This window comes from Pieris rapae, chromosome 3, assembly GCF_905147795.1.
Source record: "Pieris rapae chromosome 3, ilPieRapa1.1, whole genome shotgun sequence".
Classification (NCBI taxonomy): Eukaryota; Metazoa; Arthropoda; class Insecta; order Lepidoptera; family Pieridae; genus Pieris; species Pieris rapae.
In genome coordinates this window covers 2,368,504-2,394,240 of record NC_059511.1, presented here as the reverse complement: position 1 = coordinate 2,394,240, position 25,737 = coordinate 2,368,504, and the positions used below count along the sequence as shown (strand labels likewise).

General features: G+C 33.4%; 2 protein-coding genes across 2 annotated transcripts in view; one reads left to right on the top strand and one right to left on the bottom strand.

The window, feature by feature from the left end:
* Nucleotides 1-9,030, bottom strand: part of LOC110991967 (dystroglycan 1) — a 79,604-nt gene extending 70,574 nt beyond the window's left edge. Inside the window, exon 1 of the mRNA XM_022257580.2 lies at nt 8,740-9,030. The gene's annotated coding sequence lies outside the window, so the exon portion shown is untranslated. The remainder of the gene's footprint in view (nt 1-8,739) is intronic.
* A 7,617-nt stretch (nt 9,031-16,647) lies between these two features.
* Nucleotides 16,648-25,737, top strand: LOC110991350 (inactive metallocarboxypeptidase ECM14-like). Its single transcript, XM_022256690.2, has 11 exons — nt 16,648-16,664; nt 17,447-17,480; nt 17,594-17,722; nt 18,061-18,129; nt 19,183-19,296; nt 19,466-19,513; nt 19,585-19,642; nt 19,785-20,138; nt 20,620-20,865; nt 24,045-24,233; nt 25,538-25,737. The coding sequence occupies exons 5-11, from the start codon at nt 19,247-19,249 to the stop codon at nt 25,703-25,705; spliced, it is 1,113 nt and encodes a 370-aa protein (XP_022112382.2). The 5' UTR covers nt 16,648-16,664; nt 17,447-17,480; nt 17,594-17,722; nt 18,061-18,129; nt 19,183-19,246; the 3' UTR covers nt 25,706-25,737.

The following is a 25,737-nucleotide window of genomic DNA, read 5'->3' as shown; positions in this document are numbered from 1 at the left end:
GATGTAATTAAATAAACTGTCTTAGAAACGAAAATCGGCTATGTTATATCGACTTCGCTAACACACATTTGATCAGGGGGATTATGGCAGTGGGATTATTAAAACGTTGAGTATCAGATATTTTAATGTTGTCTACGAGTCAATGTAGAATAGTCTATAACATTAATGATATATGCCATGAGTCACACAATTAGCCTGATTAATTGTATTCTTAAGGGACTCTTTAGCGTCTATCTTTTAGAGACAGGTGTTTAGTATAATTGGTGCAGATACACTGATTTAATAAGAGTAATCGCCACTAATTAGATAAATGCTTCGGAAAGTACTGAATGAAATGAACCCCGCACCACAGTACACATGCGCAGCACAGATTGAAATTTTTATCGTTCTCTCTGATCTGTGGGTAGTAGTTAAGTTCTGAGGGCAATAGGTTTTCACTTGATCGGCCAATTTGTTGGTGAAAGACCACGTGATCTTTTGCCTTCTGTGTCACCAACCCCGATCATCATCATTATCGATCCCTAACATACTTCGTTATTGTTGCTCACTGCCAAATTATTTTATAACTATAAACTTATTTATCAAAATGTATACTAAACGTGTAAATGTGTACTATACAATTTTGGAAGCAATTTAGTGTCTCGTTAAACTTATAAGCAAAGCAAACCCTTTAGTAACATTGTAACACTGATATATCTATAAAGGCGTAGAGACAAAACGCATAAATATTAGCATCTACCTTTGTGCGTAAAACTTGAGCCAAAAAACTTTATCTTATACAAACATACGTCTGCTACGCATTGTTTGACAACGATAACGTAAGAACTGCTAGGCAGGATGTGATTACATCATTGGACGCACAATAGCCAAGATTCAGATTTCCCAATATCCACGACTCTTGTGGTGCGGGAACTTATTTTATACGCATACTTTATCACTACATAGTATAAAACAAAGTCGCTTTCTCTGTCCCTATGTCCCTCTGTATGCTTAAATCTTTGAAACTACACAACGGATAATGATGCGGTTTTTTTTAATAGATCGAGTTATTCAAGAGGTTTATATGTATAATAACATCCATTAAATAGTGGAGAAGTACTGTTATTTTTGAGATCTTTAATGTGATGTAGCAAATAATTACATTTTTTCCGCTTACATTGCAAACGCAGGCTGAAACCTAAGAGTTTTATCAAAATAATGCACTAAGTATTGTATGGTCTACAGAAAAGTTCGTGATAGTATTTGTCTATATCTTATGGATAACCCACATTTTTATATACAACGTTCACAGATTTTCTGTAGTGTATTTAGTATCAGCATTGCACCCGTGCGAAGCCGGGGCGGGTCGCTAGTACAAATATATAGATTAATTATTAATATAATTCATAGGCAAGTGGGGGCATGTCGCCTCCGATAAGATCATCTCGCAATGAGTGACAGATATCAATATCTTACTGCAGACACCATCCAGGTGGGATCTGAAGCTTATTAATATTTCGGGTAAATGCTTGATAGTTACGTTTATATCGTTTTACTGCTCCAAATCGAACCAGGAGGCTCCAAATACAGACGTAAATCGCTGTATGAGTCACATCAAAAAATATTGGACTGTCAAAGGGCATGTGTAAATCATAGCCAGTTTTCTTTTTATTTAAAAAACCTTGCCAATGCTCGGCACACTGGTACCTACATAAATGGCGTTAGGTACGACTCCAACATGGGTTTGACATACGAAAAAGAAAGAAGAAAACTTTATAACCATAATAAAAGATGTACAGATGGCAATCACTTTTAGCGCTAAATCCCGAGTCTGCTTCCTATCTCGGTAATATGTTTCAAGGGCCTATTTCCTATTAGATCGTAGATTTTTCGTAACTATCCTTACTACCTGAATATTGTATACACAAAATGTATTTATTTTTATATTTATTTATATTATCAGACCCTTTTCCCGAGGGATAGACAGGGACCACTGAGCTCCACTTTCTACGGTCCTGACATACCTCTCCGCTTCATGCACTTACATTACATTCACCACGTAATCTGGTCGTCTAGTACTTCCTAGATTTGGTCTAGGTATGTTACTAAGCCTGCCCAACCGATTTCACCATCCTCAGAATGTATATACCGTCATAATTTAGTTCCTTAATACTATGACAGTTAAGCAATAAGATTAAAAGTTATATGCCTTCTCCCGTGGGTTCCTCGAAGCTCGGGTGTTAACTTATCAGACCAGGATTGACTTTCTAAGGAGCTTACGAAGGGTTTTGAAATCCTATTCTACTACGGATAAAGGGATACAATTGTCTACATGAAACCTTTTATGTGTAAGGACCAGAAAATAGCCTTATTTAAAATAATTGTACCACTAATTCCACAAGTAAGTTGACTAAAATCGTTATGACAATAATATATTTGACGTGATTCATCGTGACGCTGGGCTTAAAATTTTGACACATTTTTGTTTCCGTTGTATTTAGCCCAATGGTATACGACGAATGGACAATTTTTTATATAGGCCATAAAAAATAGTTGGAAATATATTATACTGGTAGTATATCCATAATTGCGAAACAAGACAATAACAGTGCATATTTTTGGGAGTTCTGTTACTGTGTGAATATCTCAATTGTTTTTGGACAAACGAACATTGAGTAGCGTTGCACATTTAACAGTCGCTCAAACGATGGAGAAAAACTTATCCTAAGGAAACCGCCTTGCCTTATCCCCAAAAAGTTGACGGTACAGAAGGCTGATAACCTTTTTGACTATAAAATAATATACATATAAGATTGACAAATGATGCTGAAGGTTCAATCAAACCAGAAATCTAGGACTAAAAATGTTGTTATAATAATAATTTAATATAGCCTTTTCTTCGATCGAATTATCAAACACATCACACATCAACAAAGATCATTATATTAAATTATACATTAGAAGGTTGAAAAAAAACGTATTCTAATATTTGGATCTTGCTTGACTTCTGCAAATCTGTTTGCCAGTCGGCAAAGGCCTCCACCAACCTTTTCTATTTATCTTTCTTGGGCCACTCTGTTCCACATCACGCCTGCCACTAGTCTGTTGTCTTCCCATCTTTTTTGTGGTCTTCATGTACTCCTTTTGCGTTCCCTAGGGTAACATCGTGTCACCAGTTATACTCCATTTGTCTTTTCCTTATCAAAAGGGTAGTAGCGCCCGATTTATTTTTACAAACGATCATGAATAATGAAAATATTATTTTAATGTAAGACTATAAATACAACGTGATAATTAAGTTTGTGGAATACTAGACAGCTACAATCTTTTGACAAATTGCTTTGACTCAACTTACATCTGGTGACAAATTTATTACCTCCCTTAAATATACAGCTCTGTTTTAGTACAATTCATTTTATGTTATGACACATTGTGGTAAAGTTATTTATATGGTGATGTGTTTTTACAATTGGTTGCATTATTCATAGCTTACACGAATAAGTAATTGTTAAATTTTAAAAATTCTACTTGTTTCTCATTAAGAAAGCGAGAGAAAGTTATAAGCACGACGATTAAAATGCATAAACCTAGCCTAACCAAAACCTTTTTGGCTTCTAAAGTGTTTTGATTTTATAAAAAGTGATTCATTTTAAATTTAATCATCTATAATTTAGGTTTACGTTGTCCACCCTAACTATTAATTTTTGCCGCGGTGGCGTTTATACGTAGGTACCATGCTTTAAAAAATGTTATAAAAATATTTTTAGACAAATATCACACAAATACAAATTTTTATTTGTCTGATCATTTGTCAATCTAATAGACAAAACTTCTACATAAGGCAAGCTGGTCTCCTCACGATGTCTTCCTTCACCTTTCGAGCGAATGTTAAATGCGCACATATAAAAGACGCCAATTTGTGCACATCCGGGGATGGAACCTACGACATCAGGGATGAGAGTCGCACGCTGAAGCCTAGGCTAACACTGCCCTATCTATCAATGTTACATATATTAAAACTGTTTAAAATAAATTTGGACTGGACTGGACTCGCGTAGCTATTGCATGAATACGTTATAAATCCTCTGGGATATTAATTCCTACGCATTCAGAGATCGCCATGATCTATTCTAATATGCTGCATATATAAGCAAGTCTATGAACAAGAGTTTTCCATCAACATAGAAACTCGGTGACAGTTTAAAGTACCAATGTTATTCGATGAAAATTGTTTCAATTGGCCGGAAAGTTGTATTACGAGCTTAACAAGTTATCAAGGAGAAATGCACTGGTTTTGATGCATAGAAATCTGGTTCGCGTAGGTGGCGCGTAGGTGGATGTCTGTAAGGGCTTACTGTCACGCAATCACGTCTGCCTACTTAACGTACAAAGAGATGTGCGTACAGCAAATATTTAAAATAATTTATACATGGAAAGATGTAACCAATCAATAGTGTTGTTCAGATTAATACCTGCAGCTGAGTTTCATCATCAGACGTCGAGGCAAAATACGAAATTCCACCCGTATCACCTCAACGTCCGCCTTTCCACAACTGCGCCTTTTTAAGACAGTTTTGGCCCGCACCACCACTTTGTGGAAAGCAGCTGCCATCTGAAGTATTTCCGAACCAATTCAAATTAAGGTAGAAAATTCCAATTCTTAAAAGGCCGGTAATGCACTCGCGAGCCGGCCTTTTAAGCCTCTGGCATTAAGAGTTTTATGTGTCATCATCGCTAAACAGAACTCACATGTGTTCTGATAATAGCCGGGCTGACAGAATCTTATGACGGAATATCTAGCAACGAGGAGCTCAAGAACACGATCTTCAGCAATAAAGACGACGATTGGGTAACACTGCTTGAATCATGGGTAGCGCCTTAGCTATGTAAAACCAGAATAAATGCCTACAACTACTGCCTCTTCAACCAGATTATTTATTTTAGGCAAGATTACTTTCGATTACTTTCGCTTGAGGCTAGGCTTCGATTTAGTATTTATCTAATTAACTACACGATCAGCTGATAAGCGTCTCGTCTAAGCATTATTAGACATATATGTTCATTCATTATCGTTTTTAGACAATATTAGTAACATTTAAATTTAATCAGTCTTATATTTTTCTTAAGCGATAACCTTGTATTTAACTAAAGTACATTCAGTTATCAAAAGCCAAAAGTTCAAACCCACCAAAGATAGTAAGTGAAGACTTATAAAATATAATTTTATCTCGTGTTAAAATGGATATGTTAAACCTAGTTTTACACATTAAAGCCCTTTAAAGCTAAGTAAGAATAAAATTAAGAATGTCCATAGCGCAAAATCTCCCCCCACATACCCTCAGTTTTAAACTATCACACAATACAGCCAAATTAAGTACATAATAACTTAGTTTTGTATTGAATAATTATTATTTATGGAATAGTTTTTTTCTTTTGTAATATTTAAGTAAATCTTTTAGTTTATATTATGTATTCCTGCTTGGCTATATGTTTAATACAATTTTTCAAAATAAAATATATGTTAGCTGTAGGAAATAAATAAAAAAAATAGATTCTCTTTAATTAGTTTTGAAGCTTCAACTTTAAACGGACTATTTTGTAAATGCCAGTGATAATGCTAAGCATGAAGTTGATCTCGGCGTGCTCTAGTTTTCAAAATGAGAAAAAGGATTCATTTATATTTTGGAGAACATCAGTTATTAAATTTAAAATCTCGCGTTAGGCAATACGTGAAATCGGTTCCAAAACAGCTCGACAGATGTAACGTTTATCGCGTTGAACGCAGCTGGCCCGCGTAACTCAAAACCATAAACAATCCAATCCAAATATCAATTGTAAAATGTCGGGTGGCTATTGGCCTTAATTCTAAATGGATCGTCGGACCACATTTCTAGGCTGAATTAATCACTTTATTAGCCACAATCACTTCGCTCGCAACGAATAGAATAACGATCGGTCACAGAGGCGTAATTAAACTTGTCGGGGTCCGTCGATTCCTTGCAGAATCATCGGGGCCCACTCTCTCAGTGAACATAGCGTCTTATCTACTTCAGTTAAAGCCATTTTGTTGTCGTTTCATATAGGAGGTTCTCCCCTTAGGAACAATCAACTTGCCTGTCTATACGATGCCAGTATACAGCTGTAATTATGATTTCTATAGATATAAGAGTACGTTTGAAGATTCCACCGCATGTATTTAAATATGTGTATGAAATTCTACGCACAAAATTCGCATATACAACAAAATACAATCGGCAAATATTTTACGAATTTTTAAGACAACTTGCTACAGTAGTTAGGACTTCCTGTTTCCTAGCATGGCAATCGTGAAAAATACAAATAGTGTTTAATGATGTAACGTTTATGTGTTGTATAGTATGGTAACGGTCTATTTCCTTTATCGATGACATCACATCGGATAGAGCTCCGAGGCTATTGTATTAAAATGATTCCCCTTTTAGGGAAGTTTGTATAACAACCTATAGATATTATAGCCGCGCATACGTAAAGGAAAGGCTCATAGACTCTGGTACCTATAGAGAATAAGAGAACTTAAAAGAGTCAATATTACCACATATATTTATTACAGAAGCGCTTAACATGCTTTACAGTAGTACTGAGCAGTTGAAATGCATGGTTACCGGGGGGAAATGAATTTCCTAATACAATAATTGATCTGCAACTCTATAATGAGGTAACCCTTCCTTTGCGTATACTTTCATCTTTCAAGATACTTTAACAGTAGTGTATGTAGAAAGTCGAAAACTAAAATTGTATGAAAATGACAGTTCGTGTCGATAAATTTTCACACAAATTTAGTTTGCGACCTACTACATACGTTGATAAAGCATCTTGACTAAGCCCCCAGGAAGACGAAAGCTTGCGCAAAGGAAGTACCTCACCATAGAGTTACAGACCAATTATTGTATTAGGAAACTCATGCAAAGCGACAAACATACATATGAACATAACAACAAAAAATTCATCTGGATCTAATTTCATTAGACGAAATAAACTATACACTCGTAACAAATCCATTAAATATTGCTTCCATATAAATACGGCTAAGATAAAACGTATTGCACATACGTCTGCAGATGATAAGTTAATCTGTGGCGCCACATTTGTATGGCAACAAATGCAATAGAGACTCATTCTCATTGTAAAACGATTCTGAACTTGGCTGCACTCAATATGGTCATAGAATAAGAATGTAGTTGATTAGGTATGAGATACGAGTTTGAACTGCCGTGTTTAGTTTTCAAAGCGGTTTTAATATAGAAATAGAGATAGTTTCAATTGAATAAACTCAAATGAATCTAACGATACACAACAATTCCGTACCTCAAAGTACTAGTAAATCTTAAAGAAAACACACCAATAAACGGCCTACTCTAGTGACTTACAATCTAAATATTGGTGTGTCTGTGTGAACATATATGTATATCTGTATGCAATGCAGAATATGCATAATAACTATTATTGATATTACAACGCAAAAACAACTAACTCAAATACAAACACTAAGTCACACATGAAAGCTATTAAATAAACAAGTTCTAAGGACTTTTCAATTACAAGTTCAAATAATGCAAATTAATGAGAACTGGGTCAATTCATTCTCATGTGAGACAAGAACCAGACTAGGATTGCCTTTTGTTATTGCTGATGTTAATTAAAACCTTTTAAAGGTTGTATTATTCTCATCCACTAATAGCTTCTATTTTAATAATAAATAGTGAAATAGCATTTGTGTAAGGCATAAGACAAACTTAAATTTATTACTAATTAAGTCACCTCCAAGACTTATTTGATAATAAACTGAAGTTTAGAAAACCTTCTTACATTATTAGTAAGACTAAGTCTTATTTACCGAAGGAATGTGAAGAGTTTCACACAGACAACTATGCATACATAATATGTATGCTATTGTTTTTACATGTACTAACATAATGTGTAAAAACAAACTTATATTTATTGGTTTTAATGTAACACAAACGTTGCAATGACGCTTTGTGGTACCTTTTTTAAAAATGGGTTCTCTTTTCCTACTGTGTACCAAGGAATATATTAAATTTTTTGCTAGTTTTAAGAACTTGTATATAACACTGGCGCCTATGTAAAACAATTTTTTTATAATTTATAACCATCTTAAAACAGGAGCAGGTTCAATCAATTCTATGTGTACATTCAATAATGATAACAACATCTTTAATGGACCATGTTTTTTTTTTGTTTAGTTTTTTATTAAGTTAAACTTAACTTTACTAAACTACACTTAAAGTACATCAGGGCAGAAGTTGCAAATTAACTGTAAATATTAAGCACTTATGCACATTTTTGTATATTATAGTCACAAAGTGTAAATAAAAAAAATGTAGTTCAAAAACATTTTTGTATACAATGCTCATGTTTAGGTTTTAGGCATAGATTTTTCCAGTTTAAATACCCGCTACAAATAGACTAAAAGTGTTAATAAAAAGTAGGAGATAGAGAAATAAGGTGAAACAACTGCTTGCATGTTATCTCATTAGCTTTAAACTTGGTTATTTGGTTGGTTGGTTCAGTTTAAAACTATTTGTTATGAAAAAACAGACTGTACAAAAACAGTCTTATCTTCTCAGAGTTACACATACTTTTTTATTCTTAACAAAATAAAAATGTAAAAGGCAAGGTAATAAGTTTATTTATATAATCACAATAAGCGGTACAAGTGAATTGAGTGAGTTTCTTATAGTTAACTCAGTTAAAACTACTTACCTTGTAACAAGCAGTCTTCTATTTCAAAATAAGTTTAGTAAAGTATTTTTATAAACGAGAGTTCATAAAACATAAGCTGCAACCACCTTTCTGTCTATCAATAATAACATCACGTTCACTTCTTGCGATTCCTCTATCATTTATCACACGCTTTTAAAGATATTAAGTGATAAGAACGAAAGAGTTACATGTTTATACAAATTAAATGATTTCTTTCTATTAAAACTCCCTAAATGTGAAATATCAAATAAGTAAAACTATGCCGATAACCCATAAACAAGGGTCAAAGACATTTTGTATAATATGTAGAATATATATATAATAAAACTATAGTCTATAATCTATATCATAGGTTATAACAGTATTGACATTGACCAACCTTAACGAGAGCCACAGTTTAAAAACTAAAAAGAAATGTGGGTCAACCATAATATATAAGTATTAATATAGAGCAAATATTATTTATGTCTAAGTTTGTTGTAGCAAAATACCATAAAACATATAAATTTGGCATTACAGGATTATTTTAATTACCAAAAAATAAATAATTTAGCGCCATCTAGGGATCGTATGTCTCAACACTAAAAAATTGAGCTTAGAATATTATATCTCATGTTAATGTTTAAAAGGTTATGGTAGAGGCCGCAGAAAACTCCCTTTATTACCTATTTGCATTCATAGATGGAGATATTTAACACACTAATTAAACTTATTTTTTTCATAATTGGCAAGCAATTTTATCTTTATTGTTGCAATAAGACATTTATTTATTTTATAATACCAATCGCTTGTTAGCGTTATGGCCGCTGTTTGCCTGAAAAAATATGTAAACTGCTTTTTTATATTATGTTTTTGTATAAGGTAACGAAGTCTAAGTAAATAAATAAATAAATAAATACAAAAAAAATATTTACTTATATGCTTTTTTTAGTCTGAAGGTTGGTTGGAATATTAAATATGCTGTTTTTATTACTTATAAAAGGAAAAGTTTAAAATAATGTATTTAGACTAAAGTAACAAGACAATACCGTTTAAATTAAATATGACGACAGATAAAGCATACTTAACCTTTTTCAGTTTGGCAGTTTTTATTTATAAAAAAACTAGGGACCCGCCCCAGCTTCGCACGGGTGCAATGCTGATGAAAAGCAGGTTTTTATTTCGAAAATTAGCCATTATTTGTCGTAAAAACTAAATGACAAAAAAAAGTTATCGTGGGTTATCCATAAGAGATAGACATATACCATCACGGACTTTTCTGCAGACCTTTTCAATGTGTACAATACTTAGTACATTGGGCATCAAAATCCGTCGCGTAGTTTCAAAGATTTAAGCATACAAAGGGACACATAGGGACAGAGAAAGCGACTTTGTTATACATATATTATGTAGCGATAAGGTTGCAATTTCTTTTCTTATATTAAATTTCCAACGACCGAGTGATTCATCAGTGACGCATTCATCAGTAGCTGTTATAAAAGCCGTTCTAATATTATACCTTGCCACATTGTTTGAAGAAAGTTAGTGTTTTTGCTGAAATTTTGTATTTTTGTAAGACTTCCTTTATAATGGATCAACGTGACTAAACGACGACATTAAACTAAAAAAAAGTCACGTTGCCCCGATCCCTTACAAGTAAAAAAATGTACGAAGTTTGAGACCGAAGACTTATTAAACAAAAGCATTTGTTTCTAATTAAAGAAATGGTAATTGGTTGGTTATAAGTTAAACATTATTAAATGAATACAGAAAAATTGAGTTTTATTGTTGTAATTCAAATATTTTTTTATATGTTTTTGTACATTATCATATTGTTGTAACATTATCATAATCTAATAACTAAAACTACTAATAATTACTTACTAGAAATTATTTTATTAAAGTCTCTTTCATATGCAACCTTATAATAAAATCGTCTATCACGAATACTAAAACTTAATCGTGTGTAAAACAATGTGATTACGGGAACGACTTGACATCTTCATTTGCATAAAATAAGTCTTCAGAACTCCACTGAGCAGAAAACTAATAATTAATGTTAATACATGCGTAATTAAATAGAGGCAAATAGTCGGAAAGTGTTCAAGTCAAATAAACACTACGGTTATTCTATGTCGTTGATTTTAATGGAATATCACTAAAAGATACTGTTGTGTGTTGATCTTTGATTTTGTATATGTTAATTTTCCTTGATATGCTTAGCAATAAATAGTTACACTGCTGTAACAAGTTATTATTTTATAACTATATTTATATGAGCCATTTAATATTACAATTTATATACCGATGATCATTGCAGCTCCAGTATATAATCTGTTGACACTGGCAGGATCTTACAGACGTTTACAAGTACATTGTTCTCTTGTGATCGGCCATTTCTTGAAGTATTATTATATAGGATTTTCTTTTATTAACATAACATTTACACATTTAAAGAAAAACACTTTTTTAACGGATTGAAGTTATGTATTATTGTAGACTTATATAACCGACGTTTCGCGTGCTTTACAAATTATTTATTTATTTATTTATTTATTATACACTTCGTTGCATTACATAAAAGCAAAATATTAAACATTAATTACAATGTCTTCAGTCAAAGTGACCACGCACGCTCCATTAAGTCATGGTAATTATTACTTTTAGCGATTTTGATATGTACCTTTAGGTATTTGTCATTATGTAAATGAGATGAGACTTTGGTGACATGTCACAGTGGAATAACCTTTTTGAGCGACGAGCGTCGTCTAGTTTTCACTTGTGAACCGCCCACGCTTAAGTAAAAGATAATATAACGCCAATGTATCCGGCAATTTGTTATTTTTGAAGTAAAACTTCTTTAGGCGCATGTGGGTATTTTTTTTACGGATGAAACGTCACAAAGATGTGCAGCGTTTTTGTCGAAGAAAAGGGAAAGAACGATTGAGACCGATTAAGAGAGAGTGAGAAAGGGAGATAGAGAAAAATATATAGGTTGATGTATTCCTTTTGTAGTTACATATTAGAACTTTATATGGAAATTCTGTCACGTCTTGTGCAAGTAAACGCAGATTTTTTTATTTATTTATATCATCATTAGCATGTTTATATACAGTGTGTAAACATTGGGAACAACAATATACAAATACATGGATTATACACTGATAAATGATCATCTATTGCGGATTTTACCTTAGCAATAATTAATTTTCACTTCTGACATTGACTTTGTACGCACGCACTTTTTTAAATCATGTAGGTATATATGTACGCAGTAACAGTACAGCATACCTGAGATCTTCTGTTCCTTACACCTTGCAATTGTTAGTTCCACGCAATTTTTAAATATTATACAATTAATAGTTGCGCACTAAAAAGTTGAAATACATCTATGTTGGAAATTGTAAGAAGCTAGTTTAGCTTTATCTCTCTCTTCATTCGGTAGCTCATGTCTGAGCGTCGTGGTCAGCAAGGATATCTGGAGATATCTGGAAATATCTGGACCGACAACCGGTTTCCACCTGTTTCAGTCGCGCCTCTCATATAGTTTATTTTGAGAACGAGTTAAATTATTATAATCGAATTATCGAATTTAGGAATGTATTCCTGTATCCTGTCATCGAATGACAATTCTCGTCAAGAACAAGTTTCTTGCATCTATATCTATATCATATATGGAGCGACAATGTTGCAATTTTGGTGTATACATCACAAGCCTTAGTATATAAGTTAATTATTTACATCTGTTCGAGATCCTGGTGGATATAAAAACTGTGCCCAGTTTGTGTACTTGAACTTCTTTTCTATTTCAGATTATGAATACAATAAATAAATAAATATGGCTGGACAAGTGATATTTTGCTAGTATTCATATCTCATCGACTCTGTGATGTGTGCTGCTCCTTAACTATATAAGTATAAATAAATTCTCTAAATTTCCTCAAATAAAAAACAATGCAACGTAGTTATTTCCAGTGATTATTTATCTAAAATCGTAGTGTCTTTTCGACCTCAACAGTACCCTTTTCTAATCAATTGGAGTGTATGCAAAGAACCCACAAGGCAAGGTGAATTGCTCACATCGCCATCGCAGTGAGATTTCTAAAGTAATTGACAGAAAACGAGATTGCACTGTTAACTTCGAAGAAGTTCTGTTGTATTTGGGTTCGCAATTTAAAAAAAGAATATTCCTAGTTGTTCATTATCTGTTTTACATTTACCGACACCCGCTTAAAATTTCATATTTAGTTCTAGCCCAATTCAAGGCATTGCCTTTAAAATATTAACAAATAATTGTGTAGTATATGTATAAATGTGTGTGTGCTCTTCAATAAGTCTAATCACTTTCCTGAAGGCAACTGCGACTGAGGTCTAGAAGTGGTAAATAACGTTAATGCATGTATTGCAGCCGTAGATTGTAGAGGTAGCTAACAGTTTAGTCTCTATTCATTTATTTAACTGGCGACTATCATAGACTAGGCACAGATCACGATTAAAACATTACCTGCTTTATTCACTTATTGCTATTTCAGAAATCTAAAGTAGAACTACCGTTCATCCTTTACCTATCCAACCTTTGTTGTGATTGAAATAGCATACCCTACTTATCCTTATATATTATCACTATGTTCTACGATTTTAACAGACTCATTTAGAGAACAGGGGGGCTAACGGGACGGCTGGTTTGAAAGAAACAAATTAATTGACATAATTAGAATAATATAAAATCTTAACACATTGAAAATATCAATCTCATACTTACTCAATAGTTTACCCGAAGACATGACGTAAGCCTTAACTTGCTAAATGTAAAAGTTTATTAAAAAAACGCTTGTTAACTTTATAACAATTTACGTAATTTATTTGAGTTAATGTAGCCTTATTTAATAATTTATAAATTATGTTTATATAAAGCAAGTTACCTGCAGTCAAACTGTGTATGCAGTTTTGCAGGGTATGGTTGAATTGAAAGTGTAACTTTTTATGAATAAATATATTACATACATACATAAACAATGCATTTGTAAAGAATTGCTTTGACGGGAATTATATTTGCATTAATTTCATAATATTCCCTTTATTCCCGGAACGTTTTATCTGATAATAAATGTCAATTCCTGGTTATAATAAAGTAGGGCCCCACCCTTTATTCCCATCTTTGAGTTAATGTGGTGATAAAAAAATTAATTGCTTTTTATTTTTCTGATGACTGAATCGATGGTAACGTTACTTGATTTATTAAGAGCGTAATTCTTAAAAGGCCGGCAACGCACACGCGAGCCCTCTGGCATTAAGAGTGTCCATGGGCGAAGGTATTGTATTAAGGAACAGAAAAAATATCGCTAAAAAGTACACGGAATAACAAACTTAAAATTGATTTATGAGTAAGGATTGTAGTGTTTACAATAGGTAAATGTTGCAACTTTGTAGTTTTATATCAACAAGGCTAAGCCGGAGTACCACGAATCAGTCACGAAACGCTATGGCGAATTCAATGTTATGTTAAATTCGTTGAAGTTAAAACAAAAGTGGTTTTAGTTTAGTTTTAGAACAGGGGAAAACAGGTAGGAGGCTAACCTGATGTTAAGTTCTGTTATTAATTCCAATCTGAAAACACTAAATACGTAATATTTTATAAGCAAGTTTAGTACCTGAATTTATTCGCTATCAGACTGAGATTGAACTAAAGACCCTAACAGTTTTTGTATGTTGGTGTAAATCTTACGTTTACGACCGTTTTAGGTTGTGGTTTAAGATTGCGAGAAAGGCGTTTCTAGCCACCGATTTTAATGAGCAATAATATAAATAACGGTTTAAAAAGTTTTTTATTATTACATAATATAAAGACATTATTATTGTATGGAGAGATGAAGGTACTTTTAATTTGGTGCATTAAGTATCAAGTTACTATCTTTCTATATAAATATTAGTACCTGGATGACCGTGCTTTGATCGGTATTTTTTTATACATATGATATAAATATATAGATAAAATGATGAAATATGAATAATACAGAATATATATTATGATGGAATAGCTTTAGTGTTGTTGTATCGTTAAAGTTATTAAAAAAATAGTATTATCATTCACCGATAGATGTCAGCATGTCATTTTTCACTTTAAATTGGGACTACTCAAACGCCACCTTTTTATTATTTTCTATCATCTATTCCTAGCTAGATCGATTTATCGCCCCCGAAACAGCCCGTTTACCACATTTCAAGAAAATCGCAAAAAAACGTTTATGTAAATGCGTTAGAAGTTATATTTATTTGACGTAACATGAAACAATCGTCTAAATCTTTCTACGTTTGTACAAGAAACGACTGTAACAATAGAAAAATTAAATCTAACACTTACACGCCCAAAGCTGTATAACTTCAAAAATAATTAATCAAATAGCCGCTGAAAAGCAAGACTGCGTTGTTATTGTTTTTTACCTAATCAAAGTTCTTATCCATTGTCTTAAATCCTAATACACGAAATCAACGAAGTGTTGGTCACGAATTTTAAAACAATTGGAATAAACCAATCGAAGTTCTAAGCCACTGTCTTAAACCCTAATATTCTTAAACCCTATATTTAAAATATCTTACACACACTTGCTAAGTAGCAGTCGAACAATAAAACAACACTTTTAACGGGATCGTGAAACTTTTACGTCCTTTCGGTCAAGTTGAGGTCCGAATAACGTAGGATATTTGATGGTACCTCTGGACGCGAACGGCATCTATTGCGGCGATAGATTAAACAAGTTTTTATAAATTAAACAAAGGCCGGCAACGCACTCGCGAGCTCTCTGGCATTGAGAGTGCCCATGGGCGGCGGTATCACTTAACATAAGGTGAGCCTCCTGCCCGTTTGCTTGTTGTTCTATAAAAAAATAAAATCAAATAAAAAAAAAGATTTTTACAGAACCGCCTTATAGGGAAAATATTTAATATAATGTTATTATTGTTAACATCAAAATCAATATTGTCTATATATACAAATACACATGCATATACACTCAGGGACAGTATATATGACGGCAAATTAAAACCATATTTCTAATATTATATGTATATAAGGCTCGATTCCCTACTACTACTATTTCTCACTTATGTACGTTACTGTTAAATTTGAACTCAATATTTTATAGGTTCATGTTTTTTTAATTAATGGTGTATTATGGTCATGTTTTTTTATGTAACCACTAGTAAACAACTCAATTTATAGTAATATATTTTTAATAAATAAAAATAATTTTATTAAATTATACTATGATACAATATAATCTTGATCTAAGGTTTACATAAATACAATACGGAAAAACTAAAACCAGGCGCTAATTAGATAATGCTGATGCTAACTTAACGAATAACGCAATACAGCGAGGAATTGCTGCCAGCATTAAAGGTGCATGGCTAGAGGAAAAAAAATGTTTTTTTATATATAAAATATATTACATATTTATTAAGAGATACATTACAACTAATGAATATACATATATAATAGTAATCTTACATCTGACCTACATATTATAAAACAAAACACTTAGACAATATACAATGCCTAAACAGATTACATCGATAAACAATATAACAAAAAACAATAATCTTAAAATATAATATAAAGGTATATAGGTTTCGAAAATACTGGAATCGATTCCAGTTTTTCCTGTTATACTACAAATACATTTAAAAAGTAGGATCTCATTATAATTAATAATTTGGAAATGAATCAACCACGCTGTATGTGGTATGAATAAGTTGATAAAGTCTTTTCAAATTTCGTACTAAAAACCGATACGCTGTAAAATCAAGTTACAAACATAAAAATCTGTCATAAAATGTAATTCAATAGAGAAAATAAGTATTATGTTAAAGTATGTCGAGTATTTATTTTCTATATACAGTCGTGATATTTACTGTTATATATAATGTTATATGTGAATTTGAGAAACGTAAGTTTCGTTTTATATATGGTTTTCAAATATGACTGATAACTTCTAAGTATCTAGATATAGGTATTTACGCATTCTACCATTATCTACGCTAAAAGGTTGGCGGTTACAAAGAAAACTATATTTTATAGTATGTAATGAAATAATTGACAAAATGTGCAATACATTTTTAGTCATTTAAATTAGACTCACTTTACTAACTTAACTTAAGACTAAGGGCTTGTTTAACAATGTTCGGCTAAGTTCCAAATAATTTTTACTATTTATTACTCATTGGTAGGATAAACAGTATTTTTGCGTAGTTTTTGCCTACCCCATCTGACAAAATTCTGGACTATAGTCAGAAATAAATAATATAATAGTAATAAATAATAAAAGATAGCGCTATTCGTCATGAAACGCGAAGTATCTTATTTGAAACTTTTATATTTCGAATAACTTATGTGTTGCATAGCTATTTGGTACTTCATCCATACATTGTGAAACAGGCCCTAAATATCTTTTAAAAAGACTATTGGTTAGGCAAGATCGTAATGTTAAATGATTTCTCAGTGAAAAATTGTCCAGCGTCCTACTGGTTTCACCTTTGTAATTAGTGGTCCATCGGAATGCAATTGTTTCCAGTAATAGGCTTGGGATAGGTCAATAACCTAATCGCTTCAAAATCATCATAAGAGTCATCAATAACAGTAAAACGTGTAACCCACATCACTTTAATTGATGCCTTTTGGGGCATATTTATTATTATTGATTGCCTTATCAAATGAATCTATCTTTTCCAGAAAAGAGACAGAATGTAGATGAATTAGAAATTTGGTAAGAACTATAATTATCCAAGGCAAAGTTTTTTATGTTGTTTCATTTACATGATTGATCATGATTATTGGTTAGTAATATTAGTGAAACACATGCAAATTTCTTAATTTAAGGACTGATCCAAGATTTGAAAAACGAAGATACGCGAAAAATAGACGTTTTATAGAAAATATTAAAGGAGGACAATTAAAAACGACGACGCCTGTAAGCAAAAAATATGAAAATGTCAAAAAAGTGAAAAGGTATTTTTGTAAGAAAATATTAACAATTGTTTACGAGCGATAGATCCTGGGGCATGTGTGAATTTTCTCGTTTGTCCAGAATTTTGTCAGATGGGGTAGGCAAAAACTACGCAACCCTATATGTTCGTACGTAGTCTAGGTAACAAAAAAAACATCAATTTAATAATAGAGCCACAGGTACACAGATATCAATTTTTTTTATTATTAAATTTTAATGATTGTTATGTCATTGTCATTCTTATTTTGTACATTATGATAATTGTAAATATTTGATTGTTATGTTTAGGTTTTAATAAACGATTATAGATTTATCTATATTAATTTTATACTTCCTATAGGAAGGTACAAAATGGATCGAAAGTAGGAGAATTTCGAGCGCCTTCAAACAAAAACAATCTTACTTCGAGGTAAGTATACTAACATATAATATGAGGAAAATTATTTATAATTATTGGGTTTAATTGGGTAATAAGTATTAAAAATATTTATTCCTACACAATTAAGTATAGCTAGTCTATATATATTTGGATACTACATGCTCGTGGCACGTATAATTCAATTACGTATATGTAATATTGATGTTGAGTCCATTGTGCAACTTACGCTCAAACGCAATAATCTATCTCAAACCATTTTTGACCATCTGAGATAGACATCTTAAACCAGTTATTGATAAATTGTGCCAATAACCAATCGACGAATTGTAATATCCATCTGCCGATACAAGCTATCCATTGTATATCGTATCGGTGTATGTGGAAAGACATGACATGATATGAAAATGACAGTTAAACTGTGCCAATATCCTATCTTAAGATTTAACCGTTCTATCCGTCGCCAAAAATGGATTGTCTTCGTAGGGTTTGGTTATTGGGATGCATATGGGAGATCGATCGACTGTCACCGTCTGATCTCTGATTATTGTCAAGAGATTGTGGATTCATTATTAGGTTCGGGCGTTAATGTACGTTAAAATTACTATAAAAATGTTAGTACTTAGTGTTAGTAATTAGTGCACTTTATTTTACTCAATACTGTATGTTACTAATGAGCAGTGTTGATTTAATGGCTTCAGCCACCAATAGACTTTCTATGTATTTTACAATCGCTCGAACACTGAAGCAAAACATCGTGCGGAAACCGGCTTGCCTTAGAGCCAAACAATCGACGGCGGGTGTCAGGCACAGGAGGCTGATCAGCTACTTGCCTATTAGATTGACAAATGATCATGTAACAGATACAGAAATCTGAGGTCCAGAACTAAAGAAGGTTGAACCGCAACTGATTTATGTATTTATTTTATATCTAATTTGATTTCTGTTAAACTTGACCCTGCGTTCCTGGATACAATTACTGGGGAAAACAATAATTGTTTCAAACCAGGCTTTTAAAGACATGACCTAAGCATGTTTTAGCAAGACTTACAACACTTTGATTTATTTTTCTTAATCGCATTATAGAAAGGCGAAAAATGTATTAAAATCTCAAAAAGGCGAATTCAGAGCAAAATCCAAGTGGACCGTCATGAATGTATCCTGGCCTAAATTAGCTCCACAGATGAGAGCTAAACGTGTGTAAGTTAATGTAATTATTAATTAAAGAAACAATAATCATGTGTACACACTTAAAATTCTTTTGTAATTGATAATTTTTTAGAGGACTGATGCGAAAAAGTAGCTGTTGTGTAAATATAGAAAAACAGTATTAAATTTAATACTTTTCAGTCCTTATATTTTTTTTAAGATCGACACGCATGACAATGATGATGCTGCAAGAAGATCCAGAAATAAGGTACACATAGACTTGTATTTTTTTAAGAAAAACCAGATCGACACCAGTTTAATTTACTTATTACTTTACAGTACTCAATACAAACCTTTACATAACGAAGACGGCTCGGAATTTTTAAGTCCATACGCTGTGAGTAGCAATGGCAGCTTGATTCTCTATTGCTATTATAACGATATCTTGGAACATCATTGGAATCCATAACAAATACATCTTGTTCATATGTTTGTTACGCCTGATCCAGTGTTAATGTTAAATACTTAACAAATTGCAGATTAAGCAACAGCTTTCCCGTATTTCTTCGAAGTTTCCAAATACAAACATAACTTTTGACGTCATTGGTCGTACAGTGGAATATAACGATATAGTGTTGATGAAAATCAGTGAAATGGTCGATTTACAAAGACACTTCCGTGCCGAGGACGACAAATATGCCGACGAAGCGCCGCAAAAGAAAATAGTGTTTATTGTTCATGGCTTAAGTGTTATGGGGATAAGTTCACTAGACTGCCTTTCGGACGATAAGGGATTTACAAAGTTGTTGTCATATTACTTGACACATTTAGATAATTTCGATATATTTCTTATACCTATGGCAAATCCTGACGGGTTTACGGTCTCAAGACATGTGAGTATTTTAAATACGTAAAATAAAATATCTAAAAATATATATTTAATATCTGAACATAAAGAGTACAATATAAGTGACCTAGATAGTAATAATAATAAAAAAATTGATGAATTGAAAACAAATGAAAAAGTTGGGTCTACCTTTAACGCTTGGGTACTGTTTCTTGCTGTATTGCGATACATTTTCGTTGAGCAAGGAAGGCACCAGCTCTGGTCTCCGGTACTATCTACCAGGTGCCAATTTAAATCCTTAATTAGCGCCTGTGCTCTTGAAGCCACGGCAGAAGAGTCTCTACCCCCGAGGGAACAAAATTGGGGGAAAGACTACCATTCTTCTCTTGACCATAGCTCATTTTTCACTTAAAACGTTTTAATCTAATATTTCTTTTAGTTCGTTGTTAATCTTCTAGATTTAAGTCTTCTAATAAGTTGATATCTTCTTAATTATAATGAAAATAATAAAAAAATGATTATTATAGAAAGACATATGGAACAAGAACGTCTCACCACAAAACGCTTGTCCTGGGGTAAACATCGATCGTAATTTTGACGTGGCCTGGAATAGTTCGAACATAATTTCGTCCTGTAGCCAGCAGTACCCAGGGACATCGCCTTTCTCCGAAGCAGAGTCCAGGGCGATAAGGGACGTCTTTCACAAATACGGCCACAAAATCGTTGCGTATATGCATGTGCACGCTGGTTCCTATAAATCCTCTACCTATAAGGTGTAACGAATTATTCTAAAGCCTAAATTCAAGATATTAGATCAAATTTCAGAATGGTCAAACAATCTTAATATATATATTTCTTGTGTGCGTGTGTATGTGACTGAACTCCTCCTAAACGACTGGACCGATTTAGACGAAATTTTTTGTGTGTGTTCAAGGGGATCTGGGAATGGTTTAGATTCACAATTTTGTCCGCTGGACAATGTTTTTTTAATTAATTTTCAATTTATTAGTTGTTGTTGATTTTGGAATGTTTTACAATGGATGCGACAGACGGCGCTACCATCGCAGTGTCAAATTTTAAATAATATTCGAATTTTAATTTTAGTCTGTCCCGAAATTTAAAAAGAGTTTTGTTATCATTGTGTTATATCGTGTGTGACCATGTGCTGGATCGTTAGATATTTTCATAACATTTGAATAATAATTTTCATCAAAATGGCTTATTAAAAATTGAAATTTTGAAATTAAAGACGTGTAGACAGGACAACGTCTGTCGGATCCGCTAGTATTATATAGTAGTTTGACAAATTTTAAATTTTATTTTACTTCTTGTACCGAACTATTTAATATTATAGCAATATCTTTGTTTACTGTTGGAAGTACTTTATACATTTAAATTAACTTGCCTGTATCTATCGTGAGGTCCACATAGTGTTGCCCAAATGCAAGACCAAGACGAGACTTAGACCAGTCTTGGTATTGGTCTTGCGTCAATACACCTGGTCTTGATCTTGGTATTGGTATTGCGCTCTCAGTCTTGGTCTTGGTCTTGATCTTGCAGCAAGAGTCTCGCAAGTCTCGCAAGACTTGCAAATACCTATTAGCCTATTGCTATTTATTCGTCACTCATGTCAAATTGTAAACATCCACTCCGAAAGCAATAAGAATTTAGAGTACCTAGCTAGGTAAATGGGCGAGAATAATAAATAAGATAGACTCGAAGCGAAACTCAATTAGAAATGACTGAAATTGAAATAAAAACTCATATTTATAAGCACACAAGCCGAAGACCGACAAAGAAAAATGCGGCATTCTTTGATAGATAGAATAAATCTTTGAAAGATTAAAAAACAGAAGTATCAGAATCAAAATCAAATAGGTTTTGTGCCTACGCAAAAATAAAGTGTAGATAATTATGCAAATAATATTGTTTATTATGTTCCTTTTTTATTGGAACTATACGTTGCCTGCTGTTTTTATGGAGGTTACTAGTTACTAGAGTAGATACGATAGAAGTTGATAAACCGACACTGCAAATCTCGATTTTTGGAAATGTGTGATTTTAAAACCAAATGCGTAAAGCAATATGACGTCGCTCATATTTGGAGTTTTTCCACGTTTCAAATTTGTTTAAATCACCCACTATCGAGACAGCGTGTCAAATGCTGTGATACACTTGTTGCAAACCGCGGCGTCTTTGTCGGTAAATTATCAAATATGTAGGTATATAATACACCGACCGACCAACAGTTTATTCGCAGAACGTCACATTTTCCCAATCAACCTTGAACCTTATTTCTCTAGTAATAAAGTTGAAAATTTGATAACGCCCAAATCTCAGTTTGTCCTAACTGCAAGACGCAAGAGTAGTGTTGCCCAAAATCGGTCTTGGTCTTGCAGTCTTGGTCTTGTTCTTGCATTTTTGCAAGACCAATACCAATACCAAGACCGCCTTATCGTAGCAAGACCAATACCAAGACTGAAGCCTGCAAGACTTGAGCAAGACAATACTTAAGCCTGCAATACTCTTGCGTCTTGCAGTTAGGACAAACTGAGATTTGGGCGTTATCAAATTTTCAACTTTATTACTAGAGAAATAAGGTTCAAGGTTGATTGGGAAAATGTGACGTTCTGCGAATAAACTGTTGGTCGGTCGGTGTATTATATACCTACATATTTGATAATTTACCGACAAAGACGCCGCGGTTTGCAACAAGTGTATCACAGCATTTGACACGCTGTCTCGATAGTGGGTGATTTAAACAAATTTGAAACGTGGAAAAACTCCAAATATGAGCGACGTCATATTGCTTTACGCATTTGGTTTTAAAATCACACATTTCCAAAAATCGAGATTTGCAGTGTCGGTTTATCAACTTCTATCGTATCTACTCTAGTAACTAGTAACCTCCATAAAAACAGCAGGCAACGTATAGTTCCAATAAAAAAGGAACATAATAAACAATATTATTTGCATAATTATCTACACTTTATTTTTGCGTAGGCACAAAACCTATTTGATTTTGATTCTGATACTTCTGTTTTTTAATCTTTCAAAGATTTATTCTATCTATCAAAGAATGCCGCATTTTTCTTTGTCGGTCTTCGGCTTGTGTGCTTATAAATATGAGTTTTTATTTCAATTTCAGTCATTTCTAATTGAGTTTCGCTTCGAGTCTATCTTATTTATTATTCTCGCCCATTTACCTAGCTAGGTACTCTAAATTCTTATTGCTTTCGGAGTGGATGTTTACAATTTGACATGAGTGACGAATAAATAGCAATAGGCTAATAGGTATTTGCAAGTCTTGCGAGACTTGCGAGACTCTTGCTGCAAGATCAAGACCAAGACCAAGACTGAGAGCGCAATACCAATACCAAGATCAAGACCAGGTGTATTGACGCAAGACCAATACCAAGACTGGTCTAAGTCTCGTCTTGGTCTTGCATTTGGGCAACACTACGCAAGAGTATTGCAGGCTTAAGTATTGTCTTGCTCAAGTCTTGCAGGCTTCAGTCTTGGTATTGGTCTTGCTACGATAAGGCGGTCTTGGTATTGGTATTGGTCTTGCAAAAATGCAAGAACAAGACCAAGACTGCAAGACCAAGACCGATTTTGGGCAACACTAGGTCCACAAATACGTTGCACCAAAGTGTATTTAAAAAAAAGTTTTGTTATGTCTCTAAATCGGTTCTATTACCTACTGAAAAGTTATAGATCACTGCTGTGTAAAGATTCCAAGGGGAGGTTGATTCCTTTTTTAAAGGCAAGGCGTGCGGGGTGGTATTTAAAACATAGGTTTTGTCATCAATTATAAATAACGTATTATTATGACATTATGATAATTAATATGACATTAGCATGCTTTTTTATATGGCTGAATGTACGGTTTTTTTTCTATTAATCAATTTAAATGTGTGGTGCAAATAAATAAATTTATTTATTTATACAGGGGGAGGCAGTTCTCTATCCGAGAGGATTCTCAGAAGCACAATCAGATGACGATAAGTACATTGATCTGAAGGGAGATATCGATGAAGCGATGCGCAATGCCAGTTTCAACGTAGTTTCAGTGGCCGTGGACACTTTGCACAATTGGTATGGAAGGGTTTTTGGATCAAGTGTGGATTATGCTTCTTCGGTAAGATTTGACTAGTGTAAGTGGAACCATTCATTTAAAATTGATTTCTTACGTTGGGCAGCTCATTAGAACATATGGCCTGGTCTGTTAAGGATACTTGCTTTGTGAAGTGGCAGTGCGTGGAGAGGTGGACGTAACCACTGCATCGCATGTCGGGAAGCGGATAAGTCTCTGCTGATATTGCACCGCCCCTAAGGCGATTGTTGGTGGCGCCTTAGGGTTTTATTTTATAATATGCAGAATAGCGAGTTCCACATAACCCTCCCGCACCAAAATGTCGCGCCGTGGTAGGGTATGCGAAGAAAACACATTAGAAAATAAAGAAAAACACGAATTTAATTTGACTCGTAAGTAGGTAGAAGTAACAAACACGAAGAGAAAAATTGTTTTCATAGTTTAACAGTTGATCCTTTCGACGTGAGTATGCGATCAGATTTTTGCGTCGCCACAACTCGTCAGTAATTGTGTGAGCCTAAGACAGTTTTTTTTCTCCCTCGTAGGAGCAAGTGCAAGCAAACGTTGATTCATAAACTTAACTTACAACCACTGAATCATCTAAATAAAGAAAGCTGGGGGATTTCAAACGCCCGAAATTTTTCGAATATTAATTAAGAAGACATTAATTAAAAAGCCATCAATTATTTCCTAAGAAAGAAAAAAACTAAGTAAAAAGTACTAAAATTAGTATAGACATAACTGTTCGCTTAACTATAGTTAATATTTTCTTAGTCTTTGTCTGAAGAATTTGTTTTACTATTCCAGTAAACATATACCTACGCACTTTCACATATACATGGTTCCTGACCGCAAATGAAATCTTGTCTTTCGTGATTTATTACCCAGTATACGTTTTATCTGAATAAAGGCTATTATTATTATTATTATTATTATTATACGTTTTAAACCATTTTCAGACCATATTAACTGTTACAGATACCGGCAAACATCTTGAACAAATGTCCCTGCCTGCGCAGAAGTGGGGGAGAGGGGAGAGTGACGTGTTAATCGCGTGATTGGTAAATCAGTTGACGTCTGCATACGACGATGCGCAAACTTTCCCCCACTCCCTTGTTTAATGCTCAAGAAGTTTGCCGGTATCTGTAACTTCAAACTACATGTTAACTATAGGGTGCTCTATATATATGTATATTCTAGATAGGGGGTTTCAGATAAATGACTTCACTTAGTCATATGCCCTAGCGAGTGTTGAGGGCATCCAGCATCGAAAATCAGCCTGATCGTACCGGATCGCACCGGTACTGAGCGGTTCTCTTAATTACACTCACATCACGCCACTGTTCCAGATATATGGTATCCCGTTTTCTCTCGAACTGGTGATGCAGCTGTATGACAAAAATATATTAGACACAGCAGAATTGTATGAGGAATCGGCGTTAACCCAGATTTGGAAGCGAGTCATTGACGTCATATTTACGAATATATGGAGGCATATTCACGAAACTGATACATAAATTTCAAATAAAAATCTGTGTTTTACTAGTTA